Raw genomic sequence first — 22,169 nt, 5'->3', positions numbered from 1 at the left:
GGAGGCCCCGCGCCGGCGGCGACGGCGAGAATGCAGCGGCCGGGGAGCCGCCCCGGCGCGGGGCCCAGCGGGTCCGCGGCGGCCGAAGCCCGGGTCCCCCCGCGCCGCCGCCGCCCCGACCCCGCGGCGCCCCGGGCCCCCAGCTTACCATCTTCGCCGCGGCGGCCGCAGAGCGCGGAGAGGGAGCCGGCGAGCACCAAGTCTGCAGAGCGACCTCCTCACAGCAGCCCCACTAACCTCCCAGGGACTGGCGGGCGCCTCGGGCCCAGACGCTGCGGCGCACGTCACGCGCTGCCCACCGTTGCTGCGCAACCGGCCGGCCTGGCAACGCCCCGCCCCGGCAGTCCCCCCCCCAACCCCGACTCCGCGGGGGCGGGGTCTTCCTCGCCTTCCGGAGAAGGGGCACCGGGTACCCCTCACCAGCTCTGGCCTGTGGGGCGGGGGCGAGGTCCTCCCCCAACAGCTCCGGACGAGGGGGCGGAGCTTCAGCTGGCACCTGCGGGCGAGGGGCGGTGGCCCCTTCACCGGGGCGGGGCCACGTAGCGCCCCGCCCACTGCGCCGCCGTTGCCCTTACATGGAAGTAGCCACCTGGCCAGGTGTGCACCGCCGCGAGGGGCGGGGCCTGGGAGGGGGAGGGGTGAGAGGGGCGGGGCCCGCGGCGGAGGAGACGGGAGGGAGGAGGGAGGGAGGAGGGAGGAGAGAGGGAGGGGGGAGGAGGAGGGGGAGGAGGAGGGGGGAGGGAGGAAGGAGGACGAGAGGGAAGGAGGACGAGAGGGAGGGAGGAAGGGAGGGACGAAGAAAGGACCAGCGGGAGCCGGGGCGCGGGCGGTCGCGGGGGCCGCGCGTCCCGCATTTTTTACCTACTTTGGTGAGATTCCCGCCATCCTCGCCTGATTGGCCCAGACCTGCACGTCTGGCCCTCGGGCGAGAGGAAAAATCTGCACATTTTTCCTCTTTGCCGAGGCGACTGTGGCGATTCAGAGCGCTCTGAGTCACCGCTAATTTCAGGTCTGGAAAAAACAAGGAGTGATTTATTTGTCTTTGGGAACAGCCCGGGAAAGGAGCACTGCAGTCCGCAGCAGTGTGGCAGGGAAACGGCAGAGATGCCTCAGGATGGTGGCGCCAGCCCCGCTGCTCCGTTTTGGGGATTTTTAATTTGAGATTGCGTTTTTTTTAATGGGCGGTTGCATCAGAAACACAATTTTCAGAGGGCCAGAAGGAATCCCAGCGCCTTTTCTGAGGGTGTTTTTCTGGGGAATAAAGGCAAAAAAGAATTTACAACCGTGATGATTAAGTTTTACTTAATTTAGGCTACCTAGAACTTAACAGGCCTCTACCGGAACTATTTTAATTCTCCAAATGTGAGGCTTTTGGACAAGATGGTCAATATGTCTTTTGCTTTTCCTGGGCACTATATAAAATCTAGGTTATATGTGGCTTTTATTCTGGCCTCTAGACATAGAGACTCATTTCTCGTTACTCTCCTGTTTTGTGTTTGTTTTCTTTTTAAGAAAGAAAGTTGTGGCAATTCTAAGCCTTACCACCTACTACAAGATTTTTGGCAGGCTAGAACAGTGGTTTGCAATGTGAACGAGAACTTATTCCAAGTCAGATTTGTGTGCCCCATCCCCAGAGTTTCTGACAATGTATCTCAGGTGAGACCCAAGAATTTGCATTTCTAACAATTCCCGGGTGATGCTGATGTGACTGGTGGGTATCGGGCACTTTGAGAAGAAAGAACCCACCTGTATCCAGCTGCAGCTGGAGCCCTGTGTTTCCCTGTCGGCCGAGACTCAGTGCCACCCTCCATCTCTGAGTCGTCAAAGACTTCTTTTCTGTTCAAAACGGAATCGTCCTCATGTAAGGATGCAAGTCGAGCCTGCTCCAACCTCTCTTATGCATTTCGTCCTCCTCACTGCAACCAGAGTTATGGCCAAACAGAGGAATCTTATCCTGTCACTTTACTGCTTAAAATTTCCTGTGGCTTCCTCCAGAAATCTCAGCAGTTCAGTCTGGCCCTTCTGCCTCTGGCCTCAGCCTGCCTTTTTTGTCCTGTCTCCCACACTTTCCAAAGTTCCCAGTATCCTTCCAGACTAAACTTCTCATTCCAGAATCCTTCTTGCTCTAACTGCCATCATCACGGGGCTGTTGGTCTCTCATCCTGGAATGTTCCCAAGAGTCTGGAGACTTCTGACCACTTCCCAAGGGATCAAGAGTGGGTCCTTCTATAGTCCCACAGTTCATCACTTCTCAAACCTTGAGAAGCATCCACACCACCTGAGGATCTTGTTAAAATGCAAATTCAAGGGTTTAGCAGTGGGTCTCAGTTGCCCCAGGAGATTCAGATGCTGTGGGTCCTCAGACCACACTTCCATAGTGAGGTCTTAACATTTTTCCCTACTGTTAGTATAGCTGTAATTTATATATGCATTTGCTGCCACCATCACTACTTTATATTGAGAGTTCCTTGAGGTCAAGGGGTGTTTAGGATGCATTTTTTTTTTAATTTATTTATTTTTGGCTGCGTTGGGTCTTCGTGGCTGCGCGCAGGCTTTCTCTAGTTGCGGCGAGCAGGGGCTACTCTTAGTTGCAGTGCGTGGGCTTCTTATTGCTGTGGCTTCTCTTGTTGCAGGACACTGGCTCTAGGCACGTGGACTTCAGTAGTTGTGGCACGCGGGCTCAGTAGTTGTGGCTTACGGGCTCTAGAGCGCAGGCTCAGTAGCTGTGGCACACGGGCTTAGTTGCTCTGCAACACGTGGGATCTTCCCAGACCAGGGATTGAACCTGTGTCCCCTGTATTGGCAGGAGGATCCTTAAGCACTGTGCCACCAGGGAAGTCCCTAGAATGTATCTTATATGGACTGGCATAGCCCCTGATGTATAGTAGGTGTTTAATACATGTTTGTTTCGGTCAGTGAAGTATCTGAAGATGTTTTACAATCCATCAGGCAAACCTCTATATCAGTTCATTTTAACCTAAAATGAGCCCCCATTTTTCTTAAGACCCCATTGAACTTTAACCTCTTCCTTTACACATTAGTTTCCTAGATATTTTCATTCCTTATCATCCCACAGAGGGAAAAAGTTTTAACATAAGGTCTCCCCTTGAATATGAGACTGAGTGTGTTCCGTTTCTAATTTAGAAAATATTCTGCGTATGTAACCATCTGTGAACATATAGGTGCTTTCATTTAAAACCATAAATATGAGTGGTAGGGGAGAAAATACATTAATGAGGCACTTGAAGAGAGATGTGTTAATCAATGATCAGGAAAAGCCTGCGAGGGGATATAACCCTGCCAGTATATATTGCAGAAAAACTATTTTTAGCTTCTTTCCAGCCTCTTCACAAATTCACCTATTCTCTCTCCCCTACCCTTATTTATGTCTGTGCTCTTTTCTAAAAATAATTTTAATTATGTAAGTAAGATATGAGTGTGTTCTCATTATGCAAAATTCCAAGATACAATAAGAAAAGCCCCCAGAGCGCTTTTGCTCTCCATCCCCACAGCGTCAGCTTCCTCCTCAGAGGTAACCACTGCTCTCAATTTGGTGAATGGCCTTATGGAGAAGTAAGCCATGTGCAGGTGTTTTGTGTTGTGGTTTGTTTCGGTCGGTGCTTTGTGTCATGGTTTTGTGCTGGGTGTGTGGTGGCCCGTAGCTTGCTTTCTGATTTTCTTGATTTCCTACCTACTGGATCCGTCCATGTCTGATAGAGCAGTGTTGAAGTCTCCAACTGTGATAACGGATTCACCCATTCCTCCCCGCAGTTCTGTCAGGTCTTGCCTCACTTAGGTTGACACTGTTGTTGGGAACATACACATAAAGAATTATGTCTTAGAGGAGAACTGACCCCTTAACGTTATGTAACCCCCTTGTTTATTCACAAGAATTTGCTGATTCTGAAGTCGACTCCGTCTGAAATTAATGTAGCTACTCCTGCTTTGTTTTGATTAGTGTTAACATGGTATATTTTTCTCCATTTACTTTTAATCTGTATGTGTCTTTATATTAAAGTGAGCTTCTGGTAGACAACATAGAGTTGGCTCTTTTTTTTTTTTGATGCACTCTGAAAACCTCTGTGTTTTGATTGGTGCATTTAGACCATTGACCTTCAAAATTATTATTGATATAGCTGGATGAATAGCTGTAATATTCACTACTGTTTTCTATTTGTTGCCTTTGTTCTTTGGTCTTATGTTTGCCTTCCACTCTTTTGCTGTCATTTGTGGTTTTAACTGAGCATTTTAGATGATTTCATTTTCTGTTCTTTCCTAGCATATCAGTTATACTTTTCTCACTTTTTTTAGTGGTTGCCCTGGAGTTTGCAGTATACATTTACAACTAATCCAAGTCTGCTTTCAAATAACGCTTCACCGCTTGACAGATAGTGTGAGTACCTTACACTATCTGTACAGTAACAAAATAATACAGTAACAAAATAATCCTAATACAGTAACAAAATAATCCTAATACCCTCCTCCTCTTATATTATTGCTGTGATTCACTTCATTTATATCTAAGCATATATAGGCATATATGACATATACAAAAGCATATATAATTGAATACATTGTTGCTGTTATTTGAAACAAACTGTTATCCATTAATCCATCAATTAAGAATAAGAAAAGTAAAAGTTCTTTTTTTTCTTTTCGGCCATGCCCCGCAGCTTGTGGGATCTTAGTTCCCTGACCAGGGATTGAACCCGGGCCCTCAGCATTGAAAGCACCGAGTCCTAACCACTGGACCGCCAGGGAAGTCCCTCTCCTTCACTTTTGAAGGATAATTTTGCAGGGTACAGAATTCAAGGTTGGTGGGTTTTTTCTCTCAACACTTTGTGTTTCCCTTCACTCTCTTCTTGCTTGAATGGTTTTTGAGGAAACGTCAGTAATTCTTATCTTTGTTCCTCTATAGGTAAGATTTTTTTCCCCCTTCTCAGGATTTTCTTTTCTTTAGCTTTGATATTCTGTAATTTGAAATGATAGGTCTAGGTGTAGTTTTTTGGTATTCATATCCTGCTTGGTGTTCTCCTAGCTTTCTGGGTCTGTGGTTTGGTGTCTGACAATAATTGGGGGAAATTCTCAGTCACCATTGTGTCAAATATTTCTTCTGTTCCTTTCTCTTTTTCTTCTTCTGGTATTCCCATTACATGTATGTTACCCCTTTTGTAGCTTTCCCACAGTTCTTGGATTTTCTGTTCTGTATTTTTCAGTCTCAGTTCTCTTTGCTTTTTGATTTTAAGGATTTTACTGATATGTCCTCTAGATCAGAGATTCGTTCCTCAGCTGTGTCCAGTCTACTAATAAGCCCATCAAAGGCATTCTTTATTTCTTTGTGGGTTTTTGTTTGTTTGTTTTTTGCCTTTTGGTATGCCTTGTCATGTTTTCTTGGTAGCTGGACATGATGTCCTAGGCAAAAGGAACTGTGGTGAATAGGCCTTTAGTAACATGGTGGTGTGGTGTGAGGGGACTCAGTCTTTTACTGAGCCTGTGCCTCTGTGGACGGCACAAGTGTTTCTCAGCCACTCCTACCCCCACCCCCAAGTTGTCTAGAGTGGGCTGGAGGTGGGTATTTCCCTTACCCAGATGAGTTAGGCTCTGATCAAATCCTGACTGGTTAGGCTCCGATTAACTAGTTTCCCCTGAGGGCAGGCTTTGTTAAGAAGAACAAAGTGCTCTGGAGGATTTCCCAATGGTTCCTGCAGGAAGCAGGAGGGGATTTTTCTCTGATATTTACTGTGGGAACATGGTAAGCTTCAGGAGGCAAAACATAGGGTCCCCCTGTGACTGAGTCTTTCGGGAGTTTTTAACCCTCAGACTTGTCCACACTGAGCCTCCCCTAACTTGTCCATCACAGTTCAGGTTTTCCCACCTGGCACTGGTTCCCCGGTGGTTGCCCCTCGTAAGACTGCTCTGGTTAACCACAGCTCCCTGGATTCTCCTGTCTGTCTCCACTTTGGGGGCGGCGGTTTGCCCTGTGTTCTCTTCTCTCTCATGGATCCAAGAAGAGTTGTCTGTCCAGCTTCTTACTTGTTGTTAGGACAGAGCTGCAAACTCCTTAAATGTGGAAGTAGAAATGTGACATCTGCCTCTTCCCTTTTAAAGAAACTTCTCAGAAGTTCCAGGCAAGGCTTCTCCTTTCATCTCACTGATCAGAACTTGGTCACAGGGCTGCAAGGGGGGCTGGGAAGTGTGGTCTCTTCTCTGAGTAGCAACGTGCTCAGCTAAGAAACTGGGGTTCCTTTACCAAGGAAGAAGGGGAAATGGATATTGGGAGATAACTAGTGGTGATGGCCATAGGTTGATATTATTATTAGTCCCATTCTACAGATGAGGTTAGGGGGAGAGATGTTCCTTAGGAGCCCAGAGGAGTTAGCCATCTGCTTATTATTATTCTCACAGTGATGCCGAACAAGAGAACTAGGGACCCCTCGTTGCTTCCTTAACACCACGGGGGATGGGTGGTTATACAAAACGAGGCAAATGGAAGCCATAGGAAATACATTCTGGACATTCCTTTACTGTAGCCTAGTCCTGCTGGATCAGGCAGCCCCAGGGGCCTGGGCATCTATTTTAGGAAAGGGCTAAATATATTTAAGTACATTCATGGGAACAATGTAGTACCACATGGTAACACTATTGATTTCTCTATTAATCCTTAAAGTCATATACCACTATTTTATAATGTTAAAAATTGAACAACTATGACGTGTTTTTCAGATAATAGTGCACTATTGATACTTGAGAAATTGGAGTAGGTAGTCTCACAATAACCCCAACCAGTGGTTATTCATCCCCCTTGGGCCAAACGGTCCCTTCGAGATGAAAAGTAAAACAGTCCCTTCGAGATGAAAAGTAAAAAGCGGTGTATTTGTAGTTATATTATTTTCACTTATGTTAGTCTGAACATAGAAAATGGGCAATACTCAACAACTATCTTTGACTTACAAAAACAGGACTTTCTTATGGTTCAATCTAATACACACTAACCAAGTAGGAGTCCTAGCAGCCTGGCCTTTTTAAAGTATGTTTGCGTCATCTCATCTATTTTTACCAACTGAATTTCTCATACGAAAAAGAGGAGGTAAATGTTAAAAAAATGAAAGTGTGTTTGGAGGCGAAACATTGCGTTCACAGTGGGATGCCACTTTGCAAGATTTTTTCAGTTAGATTTGACAGCTGGGTCCCTACTGTGTGCCAGCTGTGGCTGTGTTTGCCACCAGGACAGGAAGATGAATAAGTCATGGGCCCTGCCACAAGGAGATCACGAGTGCAAACAGATCAATGCCAAGGACAACTCCGCCCAGGATCCCTTGGGAATTCTCAGACTCCTACTGGAGGGGCAGATCATAGCAGGGAGATGTTACTGGAGCTTAATGGGTGAGGTATCAGGAGAGGAAGTTCCCCACATGATTTCTCACTGAGGCTGGGAAACACAAGTACGGAAAGGTGGTGAGAGGGGCTCACTCAGAGACAGATGGTTGGAAGGAAAGAACACCAAATGTTTTTACCAAAAAACTAGACTCCGTGGACTAAGATACCTAGGTAGATATAAATGAATTTTGTTTGTTTGTTTGTTTTTGCTTTGAGGGGCTGCTCTGCTGTGCTTCCTACCTTTCCTCTTTTCCCTTCTTCTGGGGGTGGGAGGAGGGGTGTCAAATGATGGTCCAGACAGAGACACCCAGCTCTGCCCAGTGAGGAACTCAAAGCAGGCTCAAAGACAGCTAGACCAGAAACAGCCAAGGGACAGAGGTTGTGATGTGAAATCCGGGACCTTTTGCTATAACTGTTTTGCTTTTGCCTCTAAGACGCCAGTATTTCCATCATCAGTCTTCCAATGCGGTGTTTGATACCGCTGTCACCAGTTCCAGCTTTGACTGGTCGTGTAACCTCTTGTACAACATAACTCTCTGGGCCTCCTGTCCTCACCTGCAAACTGAAGGTGTTGACGAGTTTAACCCCTTTAGCTCAAAAATGCACTAAAGAGAAGATTTATTGAGTACCCAGCACAGTATTGGCAATTTGTAGGGTAGCCTATTCTAGTAATACTAAGGAAGACCCTCGAATTTTGATATATAAACTCTAGGCCTTGGGCTCTTGACACAGGGCCTATTTTTACAGCAAAATCAATAAGTTGCTGTAATTGTCCAGGCGGTGGCCTGATGGGGTTCTCTCAGCCACCCACACCTGGGGGAAGGGAGCTGATTGGCACAAAGGGAGAAAATAGGATTCATGTCACATACTCTTCATGTCAGTGAGAGGCTAACATATCACGTCTTACAGTCATTTGTTTATTTTTATTTTTTGGTCAGTAAATTCAGGCTCAGTCATTAAGAGGTGGTCCACTCGCAAGATTTTCCACGCTGGAGTTGGAAGGAATCACTTGATCATTTATGTTTCTCACTCCTGTGGGAAACCTTCCTTGCCGCCCTATGAGCCAGTGAGTCACTTCCTGGCTTCAGACCTCTCCGGCTTCCTTTGTTTCCCAGCCCCGGCCTGGCCCTCCGGAGAGGGGTCTGGGCTGGGAGGCAGGAAGGGGTCAGGCACCAGGCTGCACACCTTCAGTGGCTTTCAAGTCTCAGAGAAGGACCCTTGATGCCGGAGAAAGTATGCATGTGGTCTGATAAATGCTGTGTTGGATTCCAGATTCAGCATTTTTTTTTCTTTTTCTTTTAAACAGCTCTAGGAAAGAAGTGCCCATAGAAGGTAGAGCAGGGTTCAGGTTTATTTTATGACTCATAGAAATTTCTAAAATGATAAATATTGGCTTGGCAGGAGCCTGACATAAGAAACTCAACTAAACCAGACTCTATGGTTACAAGAAACAAGAACAGTGTAGTCAACAAATAAACTGGAGCTCCACTCCCAAGCTTTCAGAGAAAAAACAGCAGAAAACACTTCCTGGATGTTGCACGGTGGCCTTCCTGGCCAGCCGCGATCTCATTTGTTTTTCCTGAGTCCAGAAACTGAGATGGTTGCCGGATCTTCCTGGCTAGGAAGCCATTTCAAATGCCTTTGGTTTTATACTTTATTTAGTCCAGACTCTTTTTGGCTAATATAATGAAAATACTTCATGAGGGTATGGTTAGAAATATTTTCCCCTTAGGAAAAAAAAATTTTTTCCTTCCTGAGTAAAAATTCCTCCACCTCTCTGTGTAGAAGAAACTAGGCATTCTGGAGAGAATATTGGGAATGCAGAATATCAGCTTGTTTCAGAGAAAACTTAGAAAGTCTGAGCCATAAATAATGGTTGGGCTTCTCCTGAGTAGAGTTTTTATTTCTCATGAAACAAAGTCAGCATTACCTTAACTTCCATCAGCTGATTTTATTTTCTAAAAAAAAAACAAATACGAATATTCATACCCAATGGAAAGGCTGGTGTAACAACTTAGCAGAACGTAGTAATGAGTAGCTTAAATCTTCATTGCAGCTGCTTTATCCTGTGCAACCATTGTAAGTTTATTAACAGAGCAGCTTTACTTACTAGTAGTGTTCTTTAAGATTGGCTTTCCCAACACACACACACACACACACACACACACACACACACACACACACACACACACACTTTACAGTCTGGAGTCACAGTAAATCCATGGTGAGGAGGACCAATAAAGAAATAAAGTGAAGCTGTGCGGCATGCCCCCCCACTCCCCCCCACAAAAGGAAATAAAGTGAGAAGGGCTCAGACCACAGTTCCATGCCTCAAATAAAATGGATTAAGGGACTGTGAAGCCTGTGAGGGGCCCAGGCCAGGCACCCGGAAGAGGCATCAAGTCTGAAAAGATGTTTCTGTCAGTCTGCCAGGTCAGGCCGATGACCCTCCTACAACCAGTCTCAGGGGATGAAGGCGTCCATCCTTTGGAAGAGGAGGCCATGTTGGGATAGGTGCAGACCCCCAGGGCCGAGACTCTGGAACACGTTGCAGGGGAGGTCGGAGGGCAGAGAAATGGCTAAAGTTGCTCCCCGTGCTCTTGTAAAGAAGCCACCGCCCAGCTGGCCTGGAACACAAGTGCAACCAAACACTGCATCCGACTGCCCTTTGCCCCAGCTGCTGGGAAGCTTATCTCCAGCTTCCCGGAGAGAGAAACTGCGAGATTAACCAGGGGGTGTGCCAGGGGCCCGGTGTGGGTGCCAAGGACCCGGGACTTTGCCTTTGGAAGGCTTGGTCCTCTGTACTTTTCCTCCCTTTGCTTCTTCGCTCATCTTATATTATTAAGCATTGCAGCCTGCTGGGGGGCTCTCCCCACCCCCAGAGGCCGTGGCAGGAGTGTGTCTGCAGGTGACCACGGTGATGCTGGCAGCACAGAGGCAGCAGTCACGGGGGCGGCCCCAGTAAGAACAAGGGAGAGGGAGCCCCCTGGCCACGAGCCGTGACACAGGTGGGCCCTGGGTCATCTGCTGGTTGACTGAAAAAGCAGTAAAAATAGTTACAGAGCAGAAATTGCCTGGTTGCATTTTTTTCCTGGTTATTAAAAAATGCAGGTTTTTTTTAAATTCTGAAAATGTATAAGAAAGAAAATAAGTATTCCCCCCTCATTGCCCATTGCCTTTTAATCCAGTCATTTTAAAAGGTGACTTGAAAAAATTTTAATTACACAGATTACCTGGGAGTACTTTCTCTTACTTAAAAACGACAAAACAAAACAGAAAATTTCAACTTCACTCCCCTGCAGTTCTTTGCCCCTCACCAAAATGAAACCCTACCATTGGTTTGAAATGTGTCCTTCCAGAGTTTGTACATTTACACACCACCACCACCCCCCACACACGATTGATCTATCAATAGATACAGTTTTGTATTCCTGTGATTTTTAAAACCATGGCTAGCATCGTATTCCGTCATCAGCATGCGCCCCTGTGCCAGGAAGCCATCCAGATCCTTGTCCCATCACTTCCCTTGGTTCTCTGCTCAGATGTCACCTCCTCTGGGAAGCCTCTCCTGACCACCCTGTCTAAAGTTACCACACAACCCCAGCCTTCCGATGCCCTGTGCTTTTTAATTTTTTTCCATCTTAATATTATTTAATTCTATGGAAACATTTTTTTATGACATTCCTTTTTTAAAATGGGGGAACTCTGTACAAGCAAGCATGATCAAACATCTGTGAGAGCTGGTTAATACCGATCTTATTGTCTCGAAGTCTCTCTAGTAGTGTTCAAGAAATTACGTTTACGGTCCATCTGAAGGGCAAAAGCACTGGAGAGGCAAGAAAGGACTCGGGTGAAAAGCTTCAGAGGATTGCAGGGGGTATTGTAGCGGGGATTGCAGGGGGGTTGTAGGAGGGATTGCAGGGGGGTTGTAGGAGGGATGGCAGGGGGGTTGTAGGAGGGGTTGCAGGGTGAATTGTAGGGCAGATTGTAGGGAGGATTGCAGGAGAGATTGTAGGGGGGATTGCAGGGGGGTTGCAGGGGGATGTAACTTGCTGCTTCAAAAAACTATGTTGAATTCTGGAGCATCTCCATTCCCTAACACACCTTCCAAACCATTCATTGGGGTAGTTTTACCCAATGCTTAAAGACTCACATTATACGCAGTTTGGGGGCTTTTATAAATTCAGAAATAAATATAAAGAGTAGAGCGTATGGAAGGCTTCTGAGTAGGGCTATAAGAGACTCAATACTGCTAAATAAGTCCCCAAACGAAAATGTTTGGTCCACGCCACCCCAAAACCTATGTGTAATAAGAGAAAATGCACAGCAAGAAGCAACGGTTCCCTCTGCTTCGTTCTTCTCCATAGCACCCATCACCCAATCTGGCACAGGCCATTTTTCACTTGTTTATCTTACTTACTTTCAGTTTTCCCCCATCTGACTATAAGCTCCACAAGAACAAGGATTTTTATATATGTTTTCACGTCTGTATTCTCAGTGCAGAAGAGTGTTGGCACATAGTAGGTTGTGAATAGATATCTGTTGAATAAGTGAATGAATCAGATTCCAAACAGTTGGTGGGGAGACACTGGCAGCAGGCATCTCGTGAGCAGGGGCTCCAGAGCCGCAAACTAAGGTCGGCAGAATGAGAGTGGGGAGGAATCAGGGTCCGCCAACCAGCCCTGACCTGCCTATCTCTAGACCCCATCATATTTGCTTAAGCTATTGGCGGGTGCCTGCTATGTGCCTCTGAATGTGATTGTAGGTGGCCCAGAGGGTGGAAAGAGAAGAGGACTTAGGACAGAACCTGCGGACCCCCACTAATTCAAGGATGTGAATTTGAAGAGGATCCCTTCAAGAGGCTAAGAAGGAGTAAAGAAGTGGAAAACCCGGAAGCAAGTGGAATCTTGGAGCTAAGAAAAATGCTTCAAGAAAGGGCATGTGTGACATGGAAGCAACCTAAGTGTCCATCGACAGATGAATGGATAAAGGAGATGTGGTACATATATACAATGGAATATTACTCAGCCATAAAAAGAATGAAATAATGCCATCTGCAGCTACATGGGTGGACCTAGAGTAAGTCAGACAGAGAAAGACAAAAATCATATGATATTGCTTATATGTGGAATCTAAAGAAAGGCTACAAATGAACTTATCTACAGATGTAGAAAACAAACTTCTGGTTACCAGGTGGTTAAGGGGAGGAAGGAATAACTTGGGAGATCAGGATTGACACAAACACACCACTATATATAAAATCAATAACTAATAATGACCTACTGTATAGCACAGGGAAGTCTACTCAATACTCTGTAATGGGCTATATGGGAAAAGAATCTAAAAAAGAGTGAATATATGTATACGTATAACTGAATCACTTTGCTGTATACCTGAAACTAACACAACATTGTAAATCAACTATACTCCAAAATAATTTTTAAAGAAGAGAAAAAAAAAAGAAAGAAAGGGCATGTGGTAAACAGACTCAAATGTTGGTGAGGAGACCTGGGAAGGGAAAAGGGGTGTTGGACTAGGAACTCCAGGTGGAGGTTCAGAGTGTCTTTTGATGATTCCTGTTTTCTCTGTAAAGCAGCAGGCATGACCATCCGTGGTGGTTAATTTTATGGGTCAACGTGGCTCGGCTGCAGTGCCCAGTGTCTTGGTCAAACACTCCTTGAGGAGTTGATTGCTCTCCCTAATGTGGCTGGGCTGTGTCCAATCAACTAAAGGCTGTAACATCAAAAACTGAGGTTTCCTGGAGAGGGATTTCACCTCGAGGCTGTAACAGTAGAAATCCTGCCTGAATTGCCAGCCTGCAGACCTGCCCTGATGGATTTCAGACTCGAAGCTGCAAATCAACTCTTACCTGAATGCCAGTCCGCTCTACGGATTTCAGGCTTACCAGCCCCAACAATGGCATAAGCCAGTTCCTTACTCTCAATTCATCTCTGTCTCTCGCTCTCTCGCTCTCTCGCTCCCGCTCTCACTCTCAATATATATATAATATTAGTTCTGTTTCTCTGGAAAGCCCAAACTGATACAGCATCCATTGGGAACATGTTCAGACATTTGTCCAATTATTTTCTTAGGCTGAATTCCTGTAAGTAAAGTGGCGAGGTAGAAATTCCTGAGCTATCCAAAGAAATATGCAGTATGTTGTCAGTCTGCCTTCTAGAAATGTAACATTCCTAGGAATAGTGTATGGCTGTCCAGATCCTGGACCCACATCAGTGGTAGGTAGGTACTTAATGATCTTTTTAACCTTCACCAATTAGCTGGGAGGTACCACTTTCTCATTTTATATTAGCAGTATTTGATGAATAATGAGCTTGAACATCTTTTCATGTTTTTTGACCATGCACCTTCCTCCTTAACATTTCATATCAAACTCTAAAGTATAATTATTTGCTTTAGAAACCTGAGCTGCTTATATATGGCTTTTTCTTTTCATTTGAAAATATCGCACATGGTCACACTCTGTAACAGATAAAATTCTCAGTTGCTTTTGTTTGTCCGCTTTTCTATCGGATATTTGTCCTTTTGGATTGATTTGTGATCTTTATGTAGTACTTTGTCTTTTATCCAATATGCAAGCTTTCCCTCCGTTTTTGATTAGCATCTAACATTGTTTGGGGGTTGTTGTTGCTCTTAGGGTTTTTTGGGCTTTATTTTTTGTAGCACAAAAAGTCTATATAATATGTGGTCAAATCATTCAGTCTTTTTCTCTGAGGCAGTTATTTATTTTGGAAATGTTGGCCATATATACGGACTTTCCTCTTTTCACATGAAAAAGACACAAATGATCAGATTATGTAACAGATAAATTTCTCAATTTAGGAATGGAATTTATAGGTGTTAATTACCACTTTAGTATCTGAACCTTTGACTCGATGCATGGGAAAGTCTTAATACGTTATTTTTCCTAAAAACTTGAGTGGTTTCAGTTACTGGGGAGGCATGTTATTGCAGCTGTTAAAACTTTGTGATTTTTGGAAAAAGAGGGATTTTTTTCCTTTTTCGTGAAAACTTAGCTATTGCACAGCACTATGAAAAACATTAGATACATTTCTAGCTTCAGGTGGTAGGTACTGAGGAAGAAGTAAGTGATTCAAAGCAGAATTAGGGTTTAAACTCCACATTTTATTCCCAGTGCTGTGTTGATTTGAGGGAAACTTACAAATTTTTTTTGTTACATTATTTCTTCTCTTAGTACCTCCATTAAAACCAGCATAGAATGAATACAGTTTTTTTGTTTTGTTTTGTTGCATTATTATCGCTGTAGGGTTGACCTGTTACATATGTAGAGGAACTTCAGCTCATGTAATGATCAGAAAACAACAATGCAGGTTCTAGAAGCTCTACCAGTGCCCCTCCAGTGTTCCCTGAACACGTTCCTCTAACCCTGAAGGCTGCCCTTGGAGCTGCCTTCAACCAGAGATGGACAGGGAGTTGGTGGATAAGAACCCAGCTTCCTCGCCCCAGGTGGGATGTCTCTGTGGGGCATCCTGCTCTGTCTCCGAGAGGCCCCAGATGCAGTGAGCCCCAGTTGCCCATGATTCACTGCCTTCCCTTCCTGCCCCACATCTCCACCCATCTACTGGTGTCTTGGATCCTCTCCCAAATACGCTGCAGTCATCCCTCAGTATACACGGGGTGTTGGCTCCAGGACCCCTCCCCAAGTGCTCAAGTCCCTTCTATAAAATGGTGTTGTGTTTGCATGTAAGCTACGCACATCCTCCCTTACACTTTCAATCGTCCCCAGATTACTTATAATACCTAATAGAATTCTGTGTAAATAGTGGTAAATACAATGTAAATTGTTGCCTGAGCATGGGCAAATTCAAGTTTTGCTTTTTGGAACTTTCTGGAATTTTTTTCCTTTTTTTTTTTTTGACCACACTGTGAGGCTTGTGCGATCTTAGTTCCTGGACCAGGGATCAAACCTGCACCCTCAGCAGTGAAAACATGGAGTCCTAACCACTGGACTGCCAGGGAATCCTCCCCAATTTTTTTCCCCCAAATATTTAAAAAAATTATTATTATTTATAAATTTATTTTGGCTGTGTTGTGTCTTTGTTGCCGTGTGTGGGCTTCTCATTCCGGTGGCGTCTCTTGTTGTGGAGCAGGGGCTCTAGGTGCGTGGGCTTCAGTATGGCACATGGGCTTCAGTAGTTGCAGCACGTGGGCTCGGTAGTTGCAGTGCACAGGCTTAGTTGCTCGGCGGCATGTGGGATCTTCCCAGACCAGGGCTCGAACCCGTGTCCCCTGCATTGGCAGGCGGATTCTTAACCACTCTGCCACCGGGGAAGCCTTTTTAATTTTTTTATAAATTTATTTATTAAAAAAATTTTAATTATTATTATTTAAAAAAATGTATTTCTTTACTTGGCTGTGCTGGGTCTTAGTTGCAGCACACAGGATCTTCGTTGATGAGTGTGGGCTCTTAGTTGCAGCATGTGGGCTCTTAGTTGTGGCATGCAGAATCTAGCTCCCTGACCAGGGATCAAACCGGAGCCGCCTGCATTGGGAGCACACAGCCTTACCACCAGGGAAGTCCCCCCAATTTTTTCCCCCAAATATTTTTAATCTGCGGTTGGTGGAGCCCATGGATGCAGAGCGCCAATGATACTTGTAATTGAACCCTTGCCTCAGGGTCTGCTTCTGGGGACTCCAAGTCAACACAAGTGCTTACAGTAAGTCAGGCTACAGGCAAAAACTAACGGCTGATATTTATTAAGCACCGACCATCGTAAGCACATAATTTAACCCTGACAACATGTTTTGGGAACTAATACATCTCTAGCTTACAGATGAAGCGTGTGAGGCTGAGAGAGATCATCTCTTTGCTGAGATCACATAGCTAATGGGTCATGAAGGATTTAAACCTGGACTATTTAACTCAAGCAGCCATGGTTTTAATCTACATGTCCTATGACACAGTGTATCAAGTTACTTCAAATAACTTCACTGGTACATATTCAATCAGCTTTGGGAGGGCATTTTGCTGATAGCTGAGCTGATATATATATATATATATATATATATATATATTTTAACAAACAGTAGTGTTGCCTAATTTGGATTGTCTGCAATCATCCAAATGAAATCCGAGTCACTGCAAGCAGCTTTTCTTTTTTTCCAACCACATCAAGAAGTGTTCTCCTGGTTCTTCTAAAACACGTCTGTTTTTGCAGCTAACCACTGTTTCTGCTGTTTTCGTCAAAACTAGCGAGCTATTTGCTGTATGATAAAGGTCTCCACTTATGCCCTAATAACCAACTGAATGGATCCAGGATTTTAGCTGGTTGTGTGAGGCGTGTTCATTACTGGTTTGAAAGACAACACTTCACGGGCTTTAGATGACCTTTATTTGAACTGAAATGTTCTTCCAGCCACTGATGTTATTAACTTTTTTTCTGTTTCAAGGCAAAATATTATGCTCTCCCCCTAGTCCCGCTGCTGGTCTTCAGAAAGAATAAAACAAATGTTTTGTGTTTTCTACAAAACGTTATCAAATTGTTTCCCAAGTTAGGTCATTGCAGCTGCAAAATTCTTGTTTGTAGAAAACTTAGCCAAGAACAACAGAGCCTATGGTCAGCTATTATTTCAGGGGGAAAAATAAATCTTGAAATTAGCTAGGGATTACTATCTCCCTTTCCACTAAAATAAAGACCAATTCCTCCAGCTGGGTCTCAACTATTGTTGAGATAAATCTCTTTCTTCCTTTACAGAGCTACACTTTAATTTACTGGCTGACTTCCCCAGTTTTTGAAATGGCCCCATAACATTTTGGGAGTTATGTTAACTTTATAAGGCAATTTATCATAAATTAATTTTCAGAAACTTCTTGAGCCAACTGGACATCAAAACAAGCCATTTTCTCAGGCTATATACTCTGATTCTAGTCTAATTTTTTTTTTAAGCTGAGCATTTAAATTTAGGGTACCATTTTACATAACATACTTGGGAAGCCTGATTCTCTTCTTTGAGTTTGCAGAGTCTGAAGAAAAGACATCAAAAGTTTCTCTCCCTCAACATCTGCCACTGGAGAGATGGATCTATATTATTTCACAGGTAATGCCATGGCAGTTGAACACCTGACTTTCAAGGGGCAAATGTCCTGAACTGTGTTTATGGTGTTTGTCAATTCCTCTGGTATAAATATTCCCACCTGGCTGATTTCAAGCCACCAGTGCAGTGTCAACCAGCTCCCCAAATTCCTGAAAATTTAACAACTGGGTCTTATTAGGTCCTAAGAGGCAGCTGCAGAACAGCACTGCAAGTGACTCAGCAAACTAGTGCCCCAAATGCAGCCTTGGGAACATCAGCTTGTTAGCTCCGAGATGCCCTGGAATTGTTCTTAGCGTCACACGGACATCACGTAGAAATCCTGGCAAAGCAGCATCTTCAGATCCAGTGTGTGTGTTACCTCCAAACTCAGGTTGCCTTGCAAAAATAATGTGGACTTCCCTGGTGGTGCAGTGGTTAGGAATCCGCCTGCCAAAGCAGGGGACATGGGTTTGAACCCTGGTCCAAGAAAATGCCACATGCTGCTGAGCAACTAAGCCCATGCGCCACAACTACTGAGCCCGTGTACCACAACTACTGAAGCCCGCGTGCCTAGAGGCCATGCTCTGCAACAAGAGAAGCCACCACAACAAGAAGCCCACGCACCGCAACGAAGAGTAGCCCCTGCTCGCCGCAACTAGAGAAAGCCCACACACAGCAACGAGGACCTAACGCAGCCAAAAATAAATAAATAAAATAAATAAATTTATTTTTTAAAAAATTGTATGTCCATGAAGAGCAAGACATAAGTCTCTGGGTGTTAATTCAAGCTCTGGGCAACATCCCTCAACTCAAAGCAGCTAGATCGTATCATTAAGGGTGGCCCCCTTGCCTTCGAGCTGTAGCTGCTACTTGTGACATACTTCAGGAAGCTGAGAAATATACCCTGGGGCAACCTACCACTGTGTGTGTCCCTCACTATTTCCTTTCTTTACTGGAACAAAAAAGGGGGCTATTGGCTGACCTCTGGGAGAATGGGAAAGTACCAAGCCATTCTCTTAGACAATCCCAGCGTAAGACTCCAGGTCACTTCAGCCCTAAATCCAGCCGCATTGCTCCCGACTGAAGCCACGCAATCCTCAGAGCACGACTGCCTGAACATCATGGACCCAGTGTGCTCTAGCAGACCAAGGCTTGGCCAGCCAGATTTGGAACTGTTCACTGATGGGGACCAGGTAGGCGATGCCCTGGGTACGCAGTGATAACCCCAGAGAAGACTGCTGAGAGGAGAGCCTTGGCCCCAGGGAGCTCAGCCCAAAAGGCAGAAATCTTTGCTCTGACAAGCACTCTCTTTATTGCTGAAGGAATGTGGGTGAATATATACACAGACTCCCGCTCTGCATTCTCCATGGTGCACGCTCATGGGGCAATCTGGAAAGAGAGGGGCCTCCTTACTTCAAATAATAAGGACATAAAACACACTTCTGAAATCCTGTCACTGTTAGAAGCATTTCATAAGCCCTCACAAGAGGCCGTAATGCACCGCCCAGGCCACCAAAGAGGCGAAACTCATATAATAAAAGGAAACCAATTAGCTGACCAAGCTGCAAAGAAGGCGATTATCAAGCCGTGAGAGGGTCACTTCTTCCTCAGCTCCATCTGTCAAAATACCAGCCGGTGTATTCAGAAGAGGACAAAGAAAGGGCTAAAGAGTGAGGATCCACTCTTGATCACACCTCGCCCAGCTGGAAATGTAGTGCATGAGGAATTGTTTTTTTATCCCGAGGCTTGGACCCCGTCCTGAGGCACATTCATAATAGTACCCATTACGGGAGAGATGCCACCTCACAATGGATTCAGAAGTATAAAATGGGGCCTAACCTACAAAGGGCCATCCAACGAGTCACTCAGAACTGTATGATTTGTGCTAAAACGAATGCAAAGACCGCTGCTTGATACAGCACCCCCCATGGGAACTCAGTACTTTATACAGGAACCTGCCCCACGGAGAACCTACTGGCAGGTAGATGAGCTGCAGGAAACTGAAGATACTTGTTAGTGTCTGTGGACACTTTTTCAGGATGGGTGGGAGCATATTCCACCCAGACAATAAAAACCTCTGAAGCAGTGAAAGCTCTCCTTAAGGTAATTATCCCCCGATTTGCATGGCCCAACACCCTTCAAAGTGACAATGGGCCTGCTTTTCTCTGCACTATAACCCGACAGGCACCTAAAGCTCTGCATGTTGGTTGGAAACTACATTCATCCTGGAGACCACAATCAACAGGAAAAACTGAGAAAATGAATCATACATTTAAAAAGAACATTGCTGGGAATTTCCTGGCAGTTCAGTGGTTAAGACTCCACGCTTCCACTGCAGCGGGCACGGGTTCCATCCCTGGTCGGGGAACTAAGATCCCGCAAGCCATGTGGTGCAGCCAAAAAACAACCAGTAAAAAGAACATTGCTGGGCTTCCCTGGTGGCGCAGTGGTTGAGAGTCCGCCTGCCGATGCAGGGGACATGGCTTCGTGCCCCGGTCCGGGAGAATCCCACATGCCGCGGAGCGGCTGGGCCCGTGAGCCATGGCCGCTGAGCCTGCGCGTCCGGAGCCTGTGCTCCACAACGGGAGAGGCCGCGACAGTGAGAGGCCCGCGTACGGCAAAAAAAAAAAAAAAAAAAAGAACATTGTTAAAATATGTCAAGAGACTAATTTAACTTGGGATAAAGCCTTGCCAGTTGCCCTGAGATGGATCAGAGTGGCTCCCAGAAGCAAGCTTAAATTAAGCCCTTTTGAAATATTGTATGCTAGGCCATTCCAGGTGTCTGCCTGTGTGGGAGAATCTGTAGGACGTCTTAAAGGACCTGGCAGTTGCCAATCATGTTAAGACTCTAGCAGTATACTAACTTCTGTTCAAAAGTTTGCTTCCAGTAGGTCTGCCTACCCAACTGAGGTGCTCCTGCATCCCTTCTAGCACAGAGATGAGTCCTCCTCAAAACCTGGAGAGAACAAGGACCCGAACATCAACTTGCAGCTAAGCGGACAGGACCGTATGAGGTCCTGCTAAACACTCCCTCCTCTGTTAGGTTACCCAGGATGTAAGGCCATGGATTCACCAGACCTGAGGAAAATTCGCTCCTCCAGAAACTGGACAGAAGAAAGAAAAGGGGACTTGGTCTTGTGAGCCATTAGAAGATCTTAAGTTGCTGTTTTGAGCCAAGCCTCCTACCAGATAAGTAATGATGACTTTTGGTCTTCTCTTTTGTTTCACTACACTGGAGACAGCCATTCATTGGAAAGGACCAAGGGGGGAAATAATCCCCCTTTCTGAAATGTTTGGCAGGATATAAAGATAGCACAGGGCTTCCCTGGTGGCGCAGTGGTTGAGAGTCCGCCTGCCGATGCAGGGGACACGTGTTCGTGCCCCGGTCCGGGAAGATCCCACATGCCGCGGAGCGGCTGGGCCCGTGAGCCATGGCCGCTGAGCCTGAGCGTCTGGAGCCTGTGCTCCGCAACGGGAGAGGCCACAACAGTGAGAGGCCCGCGTACCGCAAAAAAAAAGAGATAGCACAGAGCAGAGCATCCTGGGTATCCTTATACCAAGTGCTGGAATTTATGTTTATGTTCAAGTGCTTGTCTAAGTGTTGTGACAGGGCCATAAAAAGGGGAGCCATGGTTGCCCAAACCTGGCAATACTTCCTGACCCAAGTTGATCAGTTCCATTCCACAATCACCCCCACATCGCCCCCGTTCAGCAGAGCGGTTGTCACCCCTTTTCCCACAAAATGGTGGAATGGACATTGACAGTGGGAATTGTACCAGAGAGGAACAAACCTGACTCCATATTGAATCTATTCCTTTAGCTCTAACCTTTGTGCTCTGTTGCCGGGGCTTGGTCATGCAGGCTTTGCACCTTTTGTAAAAGAATGTTGCCTATAGCCTGAAATATACAGGAGAGCCCATTCTCAAGGCTCTGACCTTTAAAGGTATTAACACTTTTCCATTCGTATAGAATTTAAAAAGTTGCAGAAAAGAAAATAATTGTCTTGTTGGAGGTTTATAGGAACATTGTGACCAGACGTATCTGGACAGCTGCAAGAACAAATGATTCCGGCACCAGGAAGTGGGCAACAACCAGCCACATCCCCTCCCCTTTTAGTATAAAAGAAGCCTGAACTCTAACTGGGGTAGATGGTTCTTTGGGACACGAGTCCACCATCTTCTCTGGCTGCTGGCTTTCTGAATAAAGTCACTATTCCTTGCCCTAACAGCTCATCTGTCAATTTATTGGCTGTTGTGTGGCAAGCAGTATGTGCGTGGACTCAGTAACACTATATGCCTTCCAAACAATGGCAATCTTCTGCAAACCAGCTATTATTAGAACTTTCATTAGAAAACTTTATGTGGAATTTAGGTCTGAGAGTTGAAAGTTAGGGCTTAAAGTGTACAGTCTTAGTATCCCTGAGTGCAGAATCTGAAAATAGATGATAAAATAGTTTGGGATATCATCTGTCCCAATTTTAGGTCAAAGCTGAGAAGCTGGTAAACTTCAGAAGATAGAACATCTTCTCTTGTGACATAGTTCAATTAGTTCCTCTTGATAGCAATAAGGAAGTAGATAAAGACCCATAAAAACAGTGGGTTTACCAGATGTAGGTTTAAATCTGTGACTGTGTAGTTCTATTAGAAATGCCTTCATGGGTGTTTGTGCCTAATTCCTTGCGATCCATTTCCTACTGGTACAAATTGGGGTCTGGAACATCTTTCTTTTAGGGCAAAATG

General features: G+C 45.3%; 2 protein-coding genes across 2 annotated transcripts in view; one reads left to right on the top strand and one right to left on the bottom strand.

The window, feature by feature from the left end:
- DSTN (destrin, actin depolymerizing factor) overlaps positions 1-327 on the bottom strand; it is a 37,290-nt gene extending 36,963 nt beyond the window's left edge. The window contains exon 1 of the mRNA XM_067707305.1: positions 149-327. Within this exon, the coding sequence (XP_067563406.1) occupies positions 149-151 (3 nt within the window). The 5' untranslated portion in view covers positions 152-327. The remainder of the gene's footprint in view (positions 1-148) is intronic.
- Positions 328-489: 162 nt separating this feature from the next.
- BFSP1 (beaded filament structural protein 1) overlaps positions 490-22,169 on the top strand; it is a 66,605-nt gene continuing 44,925 nt past the window's right edge. The window contains exon 1 of the mRNA XM_067707304.1: positions 490-597. The gene's annotated coding sequence lies outside the window, so the exon portion shown is untranslated. The remainder of the gene's footprint in view (positions 598-22,169) is intronic.

This window comes from Pseudorca crassidens, chromosome 15 (assembly GCF_039906515.1).
Source record: "Pseudorca crassidens isolate mPseCra1 chromosome 15, mPseCra1.hap1, whole genome shotgun sequence".
Lineage (NCBI taxonomy): Eukaryota > Metazoa > Chordata > Mammalia > Artiodactyla > Delphinidae > Pseudorca > Pseudorca crassidens.
This window is presented reverse-complemented; position numbering and strand designations above follow the sequence as displayed.